At 37.1% G+C, this 12,697-nt stretch overlaps 1 protein-coding gene across 1 annotated transcript; it reads right to left on the reverse strand.

Annotated features, from left to right (window-relative positions):
• Nucleotides 1–2,008: 2,008 nt before the first annotated feature.
• On the reverse strand, nucleotides 2,009–5,960 carry LOC105058870 (uncharacterized). Its single transcript, XM_010941929.4, has 6 exons — nucleotides 5,140–5,960; nucleotides 4,095–4,226; nucleotides 3,878–3,989; nucleotides 3,733–3,794; nucleotides 3,222–3,554; nucleotides 2,009–3,135 (listed from the first exon to the last, which is right to left on the reverse strand). Exons 1-6 carry the CDS (start codon nucleotides 5,149–5,151, stop codon nucleotides 2,350–2,352), a joined length of 1,437 nt encoding a protein of 478 aa, XP_010940231.1. The 5' UTR covers nucleotides 5,152–5,960; the 3' UTR covers nucleotides 2,009–2,349.
• Between the last annotated feature and the right edge of the window lie 6,737 nt (nucleotides 5,961–12,697).

Below are 12,697 nucleotides of genomic sequence, written 5' to 3' on the forward strand. Positions count from 1 at the left end.
TTTCATTTTGCCGTTTAATCTGCGCTGAATGATTTCAACTTGCAATGGTCCCTAGGCTTTTAACCAATTGCATGCTGGTTCATTTCTCTGCACCTTTAATCATTCATTTTGTTGTACTTTGTCTGCCTTCAAAATAGAAACTGAGTTTATAGTGTACTAGCCGTATTATATGTCTGTCCATCCATCTGTACATGTGTGTCAGTCTGATATCTTTTGAGTTGCAAAAATTAAGGCTGTTGGCTAATCACAATTATCCTTTTGTTGCTCATTGGCTCCTTAATGGGCTCTGACACCTTGAAAAATTTCTGGTTGACCATGCATGTATGTGACTTTTTGGTGTACTTATGCATGCACATGAACATGAGTGAACCGGATGTAGGTTTGGCTTCAAGTGCTGTCATATTTATTTATTTATAATAATCATATAATAAAATCTGGACAGGGTTGGGCTATCCTAACCATATTCCGAAAAAAACACTGGTCATTTGTAAAAGTCTGCTCGCTTGCATGTTTAAATGCATTTTTGACAGTTGCAGGTATATTGCATGTTGAGTAGAATTCGGGCAAATATTGCTTCAGGTCCATCTGCCAATATTTATTTATACATGTGAATCCATTCTAAATGTGAAAATGTTTGTGCTTAGCAAAATGTGATCATTCGTCATTATTGCACAACTCCCACTCAGATTTTACATGTTGTTTCAGGTTTTAGGGTCAAGGATTGGGTGTCTGCTTCTGTTAACACCTCTTATAGAACCTCATTTCAGCAGTACACTTCCTCGTGGCACTGACTCGGTTTGGTTTGACTACAAAGCGCATGATTATCTTGCAACTTAGTGATACTTACAGTATGCTATTGGACAAATATAAATGTGAATTATCAAGCATATATAACTTAAGCCATCTGAATTCAATAAGATGCACATTCTTGATAGTTTCTAAATTGGTTGCTACCATTTTCTTACTTAAATTTTCCCAATGGTGCATCAGTCTGATTGTCTGGATGTATATTTATGTTCCTTTGAGTCGGTTCTTACACTTTTTCTTAAAAAAACATATTATTATTTTGATGGGGCACTGAAATCTCATTCATTTTTGTTTGGCTAAATGGGATTAATTATATAATGATGCAGGCAACCAGAGTTTTGAAAATGTGTGATGAAAACAATACTGCCAGAAATCTTTGTTGGGGAAGCTATGAAAACAATACTGCCAGAAATCTTTGTTGAGGAAGCTTTATCAACAATCATGAATTTCGAGGGAAGGAAAAATTTATGGAGCAGATTCAAGCTTTGGGAATTCAGAAGGCATAACCTATAGATGGCTTGCTGAATGCTAGCTTATAGTTGTTTCTGTCACTTAAACTAGGGGCATTCTAGATCATGGATATACCAAATGAAGGAATTCCATATCCAAAGTGAACGAAAAAGTCTTCCAAAATTACATTCTATATGACTCCCTGATGTCTTGACAAAACTTGCAGCCAGAATTCTACCAGTCAGCAGGGATAGATGGAATGAAATCTGGCTTGTTTTATATCAGAAAAACTTTAGCAGCAGTCCTTCACTGTGTCACTTGCGGTTAGATCTGTTTCATCCACATACCCCACGAATGCAGCTGTGCAAGTGATCACACCAGGAAATGTGTGTGGAGATTTTCTTGTGGCACAAACTTTTGGACATTTCAGGAAGAGTAATAGGACTTAAAAGCACTGAACTTAGCAATAATCTTTTGATTGAATCTCTTAAATATAATCTACAGCATGGACGTTTCCCTCTATGAAGTCATTTTATCCTGTGCAATGATCACAACAAAGACAACATAGTCAAATTGACATATCTAACATTGATGAGTCACAGTTGCAGGCTCGTTTACGGTAAAAGTGTAGCCACCATTGGATGTGGGAACCCGGGGCATATGATGATGCGATGACTGTAAATTTCCTGCTATCTTTGATCATATAGACAGAAGCATGCCTACATTGCTGTAGGTAAAATACTGCATGTAGTTGACATTTCTGAAATCAAGGCTCAAACCAGGCAATATCATTTAATAAGGTACATCAAGGCTGTACAACAGAACGTTAATACCACATAGAAGAAACTCTTGTGGTAGGAAAATTATGAAGAACAAATTTTCAACAGAAAGTCATCTGTTTTACATACAACAAGAAGCAGAGATGGTATGCCTACAAAACCATTTCTGAGTCCGTCTTACCATATCCTCATCGTTCACATCTGACACCCACTGCAGTTACTTCAACTGCAATGAACAACATCCCTTCCCTGACCGCCAAACAAAAAACCATCTCTGCAAAGAAGCAAAATGGAGATAAAGGTTATGAGAAGACTACAAACACAATGCTACAGCTACAGCTTGGGCACCTCTTTCTTCATTGACCATCTGAGAATGCTGTTCTGCTTGTTTTTCGGCTAAACATCTCTTATATGGTACAAATCCACTGGGAGATCCATCTGTGTTCACTGTCAGACTTCCAAATAGTCTCGATGCTGGTGCTGGTTCCTTCAGATGCTCAGCATTTTGTTGTGAGTCGACAACATCACTGTTTTCATCGCCAATACCTGCTCTGCCAGCATAGGCCGTGTTAGAGCCAGTCCAAGAACCTTCCTTCTGGCTATCTTTATCATCTGAGGCTTCTGTACAGGTTTGTGGCTGACTTTGTGTCGAGCTCGTATGTTGTGGAACAATAATGAATGGGAATATTGGTAGAGTTCCATCAAAGGCCCACCACCAAGGCAGAGAACTTGCAGCTTCTGTTGATTTCGTAAGATCCCCTTTAGAAGGTAAACAATAAAACATGGGAGAATTTCCACCCTTCCATGGACTCCATGCACTTTTACCTGCACCACCCCAGAAATCATCCTGTGCTGGAGTTTGCGGAACTGGCTTAGTGGGGGTCTGCAAATCCATATCCATGCATACATTGTGGCTGATGTTGTCAATGTTAGGCAATGACGTGCGAGAATGCATCGTGTTTCCAACACTAGAAAAGCATGGTTTTTGAGCATCAGTCACGAAAACTGTCGTTCCAAATAGCTTCAGGCAAGTTGCTTGTGTTTCTATTGGTGAACCTTCTTTGGAAGGGGTTTCATCTTTTGAACTCAAATCTACTTCCTGGAAAAAGGGATCCATAAAACAAAAAATTAGAACAGTTTCATACTTTCTATTGTCAAAGCTATAGTTGACAGACAAGGAACTACCATCTGGGATTTATCTTCTGTTACAAAACAAGTTGATGCTGGTCTATTCTCATCTTCAACTGATGGCGTAGGTGACTCGCATCCATCTGGTGGATTTGAGATTGTTGATCCTATAGTATCTGATCCTGCTGCAGATAAAACTGATACTGGTGAACTGTTTTCTGATTCAAAAACTGATGGAACTGATGGTGAAGACCATGCTGGCTGCTCCAGAATAGGGAGTCCCTTGCTTGGTAAGTTACCCAATTTACGAGGATATGGGTGCAGTGGCTTTCTTTTTGGTCGAGGTGGAGGGATATCAATAGCCTTCGCAGTACCTGGCTCACGAACCACCTATACCATTAGAGAACAATATTAGGACCAAGATAAACAAGGATCAAATGGTACAAACCATGCAGCAATAATCTTGGGGCTCAGCTTCATGAATGATTCACTTACTTTATAGATCAAGTAAGACCATCCATGAACATATAATGGTAGAGAAACAGTTAACAGAGGAAGAGCAGTAAACCTTTGAGAAAAACTTCTGAGCATGGCTTCGAATCTGAACCGCAGTCTTGGTGCCTATGTGTTCTGCAGGGAAGTGTCTAAGTCAGAAGAGAGAAGGATTTATAACATGACATCCAATTAATAAAACCATATTTATGAAATTGTACCCTCAATTCGACGCCAAGCACGACCGTGCAGTTTTAAAGCCTCAAGAAACTTCTCATGTTCTTCTTCTGTCCACCTTTCTCGCTGTTTTGTTATTGTGTAAGGTTTCCTTACCTAACAAGGAGACCATGAGATATGGTATAAGGGTAAAGAGAATGAAGCATGACTGACAAAAATTAAGATTGCCACAGTATCCGCAAGTTGATGAAAGAAAGGTACCTTGATTGCATGTTCATCTACTAATGAGCTGAATTCTTTTGATTGATGGCCAATCACAGCGGAAGTGACATCCACACACATCCTCCTATCAGGAATGTGGATGGGATCCAGACTAGGTCTTCCGCTTTTTTCCTGATATCAATCAAAACAGAAATTAGAAATCATTTTAGCTTCCACTCCTAGGGCACAAATCTCATCATTTAAGATCAAACCAATGAAAAGACATTTATGACATAGCATCATCTTGTTAATTTTCAGAATTTCCATTGATTGTGAAGTTACATACCAAAAAAAGTAAGGACAACAACTAAAAAGGAAAAACGAACACAGGAATGGCCATTATTCTTTTAGAGAAAGATAGCAGTCGAAACTCATGAACATTAATCCCAATAATAGATATGACTTGACAGGAAAAAGCACATTTTGCACCCATTTTTTTATTAAGAGGACTATTGTTAATCGGGTTTCAGTCAATGAAATTCATAATGCATGGGATGGTGCCAGTGATTAAAAATTTGTTCCATAGCAGTGAAAAACAAACAGAATAAAATACTTTTCAAGAATAAAATTATTTGCTCAGTTTTTTTCTTCATGTGAATCTCTAAATATGTACTTAACCATTTCTATAAAGCGGGATATAAGGCTTTGCAACTCCAGTGGAACTAGATGATAAAATCAAGATTACAAACCAATCTGACCAAATATTTTTGCACTTAGGCATATCTTTCTAAAGCAATTCAATATCTTCTAGTTACCAATTTTCTTTTAAAATTGTTGAGTTGATTAAATCCTTGAAAGAATTCACTTTAAGATTTCTGAGACACAGCCAGAGATAGAGAAGAAAGAAAAGCACGATTATATCTACAAAATTAGACACGGCGAAAATCCTTCAGGTCCAACATCATCAAAAGCACCAAATGGGAAATAATACAGATAAACTAGACTAAGGAAGTATCAAAAATCATACTGTTTCTCATGCCAAAACAACCACAATCATAACAAGGAAGAAAAATAAACAGGGAAAACAGAAAGCAGAGATGTATACCTGTACTTCCATTGATGCAGTCCGATGCCCTGTGCGCAAGAGTCGCCCAATATACTCTAAAAAAGATCACTTTTTTATTTCACCTTTCTAGTCCCCTGGTCAGGAGCAGCCAAGCCCAGCCTCTAACTCCACCTTCTTTCTACTCCCACAACCCTATAGTTGACACCTAGACTACCATTCCAACCCCTCCATCCCTCCAAGCCACACCAAATCCTCTATTCATGTTTTCCTCAGACGCTCAAGAAAACCACCACCACCTTCACCACTACCCAACACTGCTAGAAGAATAGAAGAAAATCAACGATAAAGAAGAAAAAAGTTAGCTTAACCAAATCTACAAGAATAAAACCCAAAAAGACTCCTTTTTGGCACAAAAAGAAGCCCTAAATGTTCCCTATCGTAGCAATAGCAAGAACTCCGTTCCATCTCCAAGCTCTACTAAACTCCATCAAACTCCTGATGTTTAAACCCCGAAAGAAGCTAAAGATTGATGCAAAGCTCGTTCTCCAAACCCAAGAAAGCAGAAAAAACGAATTAGAAAACTCCTCCAAGCTCCAACCTTTATTCTTAAAGACCAGATCGCCAACCCCAATCCTAGCTCCAATCGCTCAGAGAAGGACCAGAAAAAGACCAAACCCTCAAGAGTCGAAGAAAAATACCAGGATTCCGCCAAGAACCGACAGAAACCAACAGGAAACACCTCCCGCTGGGATACCGAATCCGGGCCCAAGACTCGCCGTCCGGCCCCCTTTCCTGGATTCGAGACTAGAGAAACCTCACCGAGAGAGAGAGTATGTGCGAAGAGGGAGAGAGACACAAACAAAGGAGAGGAAGACGCACAGAGAGAGAAGGGGCGAGAAATGGGGAAAGCCTGGGGCCAAGAAAAAGGAGAAGAAGAGGCGAAAGGAAAAGGCGCCACGTCAGCGGGTCCGGTGTTGCCCTTTTTCGCTGGAAATTTTCCGAAACCACTCAACTCTTGTGGCTGACGATTCACGACCCTTGACACATGGCGCCCGTGTCGTCACTCCACTTTTCTTTTATTTCCACTTTTAATTTTTTGTGGGAGATATGGATCAAAGACTGGATAATCATCCCTTTTTCTATCCATCAAAAATATCCAAATTTAGGGAAAATGACTCGGCTGTTTTGTCACCTAACTAATGAGCCCCATCTCCATGGAGCTTAAAGTAAAATTACTGTCTTTTTCTCTGATTTAATATTTAAACTTATTCTCATCTCAATCAAATTTGTATCATATTAGATCCTTTCAATATAAAATTAAAAATATAATATTTATTTACAAATGAATATTAGAGAGAGATGTCCGATATGATATTTTAGACTAAATGTCATAAAAATTTTAAAGTATAATATTTTATTTTTTGCAAAAGATTGTAGGATTTAAGTTTTAATTAGCAAAAATGAGAGATATATTATTTCATGGGTGCTCCATATATCTAATATAAATATTATGAAAGTTAAAATTTATTAAATATATGAAGTTATAAAATTTCAAATAATTTTTTTCAAAACATCATGTTATTAAACGAGTACCTATATTCTAATATCTAACAAATATAATAAAATCATAAAAAAATAATGTCTAACTAAATAATATGAAAGTTAAAATTTATTAAATATATGAAGTTACAAAAATTTAAATAATTTTTTTTTCAAAACATCATGTTATTAAGCAAGCATCTATAATAAATATGATAAAATTATAAAAAAAAATAATGTCTAACTAAAATAATATATTGAATTTTTTGGAGCAAGTGAATGCTTTTCATTTTTTTATAAAATAATATTTTCATTTTTATTTTATTTTTTATTTCTAAGATAAAGTTTATATTTGATATTTAATAAACTTTGCTAATTAAAATTTAATAATTATCTTATTTAATCATCATTTAATTTTTTTAATGAACTTTTAGTTTGAGTGCAATATCTAATAATTGCATTTGTCTTGATTCCATCAATCACATTGTCCGGGCCCTCCGAAAATGGTACACTTTGGATGACCTCCAGCCAAGCGATGTGGATCAAAAAGTGGCAGTGGCTACTTGGCTGGCGAGCTTTTTCCCTGCGCTTTTCCGCCACGTCATCGCCACTCGCCGTCCACACCGCTACGCGTCGTCATCTCCTTGCGACAACAGAAAACGGCACCTCAAAAATTATTAAATCGGCCATTAAAACCGCAGGCGAGATGGGACCGGCTCCACCACTGGAGTCTAGAGTTGGTGCCTCCTTTATTAAAATATTCAGAAAAACTCTCGACCACATGTTTTAGAGCTGGATTCCCTTTTGCGTTTTGGCAAGTCTCTCCGGTGGGCCCCGCTTCCAGCGAGATCGATTTGATGGAATATTCGAGGGCACCCATTTGCTGACACGACGGTTCCCAAAGTCGGACGAGGGCATCACGAAGGAGGACCGTTAGATGAGGATGGAACGGCTGGCATTCGTTCGAGGTTGAATGGGTAGCCCTGTGATTAGATGTTATGTGTTGGAGTGCGGGATGGTTCGGTGGTCTGTAGACCACAGTCAGTAGATATTATATATGCTGGCCACTCACATTAAAAAAAAAAAAAAAATCTAGCTAAATTTGGAGGGTGCCAGCCGTTGACAAGTTATTATCTCCAGGCGGTTCTTCTAGGAACTGGAAAGACCCTTCTAGGAGATAAGATTTTTTGTAAATTTGTGCTCGGTGATGAAAGCAAAATGGAATGAATGTATGAACCAATATTGCTACAAAGAAATAGATCAGATGAAAAGAGAAAATTTCAATTTTATATCGCAGAAGCCAGAAAAATTATATATGGCACCATATGTGTCACATAGCGGTGCACTATACCAAACATGCTTCTCATCATTAAAAAATTAATCTATATATCATAATTTTCTATAGATATATTCGTTAAGCAATGTATAAAATTCATCATTAACCTATTTAAATATTTTTTTATTATAATATTGTAGAAAGCCATCCTTGCACTCTATTGGAACATCAATACAAGGTCTGAGCCTGAAGCTTAGGACGGTCGTCCAGTTTGACCGCCCCAGGACCGGCCTGGCTCCATCATGCATTTATCTAAAATTATTAGACTATGTATCTTGTTTTGATTTGTTCTTGTGGTGTGTTGTTGGTGCATGTATAATTTCTTTAGAAACAGGGTAGCAGGTAGCAATGGAACTTTTTATGTATATATGCATAAAGATTGATGAATAATGATGGGTATGTAGATGGTGGAAAATGAGAAGGATGCATTCCCTTGCTTTTCTAAGTTTTGTTCCGCAATTGCAAGAGAAATTGAAACTTCCTAACGTGAGATATGCTTTATAGAATGCAAATTCGCATGAAATCTTTACAAATCAGTCTTTTGGATGCGTGGCCGCCTAAATTTGATACATAAACTAGTGGCCCGTGTCATTACGTGCTCAAATAGAATCACGCCTGCTTCATAAGTAAACAAAAGAATATGTATTGCGGCAGCAAGGACAGGAAGTATTGGAAGAGGCCTTTCTTTTTCCTTTTTCAAGGAGGCCAAGTGGAATTAGGTGAGAGCAGCATTTGTTTGCAGGTACCGGATATTAACACATTTTCCTCACAGAAAAGTTTGCAAGGTGCTATGGGTGTCTTGCCCCAGCTAGCCGCGATAGATGGCCGCATGCCCCCAGACTTTAATCCCTTGAGATTTGCGAGATCTATTTTTATATTTAAAAATATCATATCGAACCATACCTAAATAATAATAGTAAAAATAAATCTCTAATTTTATTGATTTAAATAAAATATAATCATCAATATTTTATAAAATTGATTATCACATACCAAGATCAATATTTATTCAAAAAATAAATATTTTTTTAAAATTCTAAATTCCTCACTATTCGATTTCACTCTCCGTATGCGCTTCTGAATATGAACAAAAAAAAAAAAAAAACTTTATGAACTCGATAAATTATCAATATTTCTAAAAAATCAAATATAATTAAATTTATTTTCAAATATAATAATTAATAATAATAGATGTATAAATCAAAATAATTCTAATTTTTAAAACATATTATACTTATCAAAAAAATATGGCATGTATAGCAATAAAATTTTTAAATTCTCTCTCAATCATTGATGACTATAGCTATGATCAGTCCCATGACAGAGTCCAAAAGAGACTAACCCATGAATACAGAATATATGATCCATCAGCATGTACCAATGATCAGTTCCATTGGTTAAATCCGAAAAAAAACTAGTTCTGATTAATATGGCCACCATTAATCCCATGATAAGATAAAGAGATTAGTCATGAAAAAAACATGCAACGAAATAGCTTGTGTCAGCGATCAATCTTGAGTGGATAGATTCAGAAGAACTAACTCTGTCAGCGATCAGCTCTAACTAGTTCGATCTAGAAAAAACTAGTTTCTGATATGTGGCCAATAATCAATCTTGTTGGCTAGACCCAGATCATAATCAACCTAGAATATTTTTCTTATAATTTCATCGTAACCAAATAATTATACTTATTTTCACAATAATATCAAATTAAGTTTTTCACATCTTATTTTTAGAGGAGGATATTTTTTATTCAAAATTCATGTAAAGATAAATATGTATAATCTTATTTCTAATGATCATGTAATATTAAAATAAAGAAATCATCTCATTTCAAATTTTATAATCATACTAAGGTAATTCTATGTTTGAACCAAAATTTTAAATTACTTTTCATGCATAACATACATACTTTCCAAACCTTCTGATTTTTAGATATTTTAATAATTTATATATATATAATCTAATTTTTAAATGTATAAATATGCACTGAAAATCTAAAGATAAAAAGAAACTTACTATCTTAGATCAATCAAATCCAAAAATCATAGCCCTTGACTAGTGGTCTGATCCTTGGATCTTCACTCCTTTCGATCTAGAACAAAATCTTAGATCAGATATATTTCATTAATAAAAAAAATTAGACTAATTAGGCTTGGTATAGTCAACCAGTAGAGGTATAAAGAAAAGAATAATCAAGATCTGATTTATTTGATCTGATTTGATTAATATGGGAATGAGGGAAATGCTCAACCAGACCTATTGGATTTTTGGATTGGATTCTAACTTGATTTAGGTCCAATCAGGAGCTTCGGTCTATACGATCTGAGTTGGTCATCGAAAAATCAATTTAGACCTAATTAAATTTGATCTTGATTAGGTTCTCTCTCTGTGTGTCTTCCTTTTCTCTCTCTTTCTCCTCTATTTCTTGCTCTTTTTCTTTCTTCTTTTCTTTCTTCTCTGCCGAATCATGGATTCCATGGAGGATTCCTAAGGGGGAACAAAGGGGAGAAGAGGGGGATAGGGTTAATAGTAACTAGTGATGGTAGCACGATGACGGCCAAAAGCTGGGTCGGGCTGTGCATAAGGGGTTCGAGAGAAAGATAAGGGGCGCTGCCCCTTGCCACCATGGTTGCAGCACCCAAGCCGAAGAGAAAGAAAAGGAGGAGGCTTACCGATGGTAATGGCGGCGGTGAGTTGCGGCTGGCAGGATAGATTTCAACAAGATAACATCCAAAAATCCCCCGAAATAGAGGAGATAGAGAGGATTAGGGAGGGAAGGTTTTTGGGCGATGATGACTAGATTGCAATAGTCTGACGACTGTTCGAGGTAAGAAAGAAGAGAAAGGGAGAGTTTTGATGGTAGATCAACCGAGGGGTTCTAGGGTTTAAGAAGAAGTAGAAGAGAAGGATAAACTTGATCAACCATGAATAAGGCAGGTCTTTACCGACATAACCAACTCAAATGGCCTTCGGCCAATCCTCATCAGTGTGTGAGCACATCTGGCCACTCGCATGACCTTATCATCTCCCATAGCAGAGGATTGGGCAGGGGATTAGGTTCCCCTATTTCGATCTAAAAATAATTTAAAAGAAATATGATGAAATCGGGTCTAATTGGACCGGTTCTCATAATGGATGTTTCTTTCTAAATATCCTTCTATATTTCGCATTGCACTTATATTATTAAGATGTTGTGGTTGATAATATCTATGAAAAATATGGAGCAAATAAATCTAGTCCTTTTGGCAAAATAGACATCAAGGATCATCGACTCAGAATCGAACCACGTGTTGGCCATTCGACGATATGAGTTGGTACATCCCCATACCAGACTGTATTAGATCCAAACTGACATAGAAATGAAGGATGGACTAGGAAGAGAAAAAAAAAGATAAAGAGGGAGAGAGAGGAAAGAAAATGAGTGGCCGATAGAGATGCTTGCGGTGGCCACCAGAGGGCCACTGAAGCCTCTTAGGCTTCGTAGTCCTCTACGAGAGAAACTAAGAAGAGAGAGAGATAGGGAGAGAGGAAAAGAGGAGATAAAAGGGAGGAGAAGGCAGCAAGAAGGCTGTCAGAGGACCGCCGTTGCCACTGAATGATCCAAAACTAAATATTGCTGACAAATCCATTATCGGCAAATGGGGACAAAGCTCCTATTTCAAACTTGCGATGGCTGCAGGGGATTTTAGGCCGCCCGACGGTCACAGCAGCTCTCCGACGGCCTCCCCTCCGCCTTCCTCTCCCTCTTATCTCCTTTTTTTTTTCTCTCTTTATCTTTATTTCTTCTTCGTCTCTCATTGAGGACTGCAGAGACTTGGGGTCTCGATAGCCCTCGAGTGGCCACCGCCGACCTTCCTCTCTCCTTCATTCTCTCTCTCTTCTTTTTTTTCTTCTTTCTCATATTATGTTCACCAATATTCTAAATCAAATAATCAGACTGCACCAACTAGTCATTGGTATGATCGGTATGTTTTGAATCCTTCAATTCAGATCAATTTAGTGAACAGTGATAGACATGAAAGTACATGGTTGGTTCTGATTCTCCTTAATACACGGAAATCAATTAAACAGGCTTATTATGTAAAAAAGTTTAGCATAAAAGTGAAAAGAAACTCTAGAAGTATGCCTTGAATATGGAAGGGCATCGGTGATTAATTAAGTGCATCGTGGGACGGCCCAAAAGCTTATATAAGCTTTGGATTGATTAGAGGAAGAAGAAGCTTGATAATTCAATGAGGACTATTGGTCAATTAATGATAGTTATTTGTTGAAAAATTTAGCATGAGAGAAATGCAATGATCTTTTGGATAAAAAAGTTACTCTAGATATTCTATTTTTAAAAAATTTTGCCAACGGTTCACAGTTGGGATCATTTTTGCTGCTTTTCCTTAATGCTTCACGTCCCTAAACAGAATTCTTGTTTGAGTTTTAGCATATTTGAAATCGAGCAATTGTTGCTGGGATCCTGTGCCTTACAGAAATAGTAACCACTGGGGATTAGAAATTATTTGGGCTCTTGTTAAAGTCCCACGGTTGGTTGTCCATTGGGAGGTCATATAATTCTTCTATTATTTGACTTAGCTTACCTATTTCCACCCTTGTAAATAACTTCTTCTTTTAATAAATTTTGGAAATGGTAGACTGTTCACCTCCATGATGGCCATTTACTTGGGGGGACCAACATGGATGGATATGATATTTAACACATATTCTTCATAC

Source organism: Elaeis guineensis, chromosome 16, assembly GCF_000442705.2.
Source record: "Elaeis guineensis isolate ETL-2024a chromosome 16, EG11, whole genome shotgun sequence".
NCBI lineage: Eukaryota > Viridiplantae > Streptophyta > Magnoliopsida > Arecales > Arecaceae > Elaeis > Elaeis guineensis.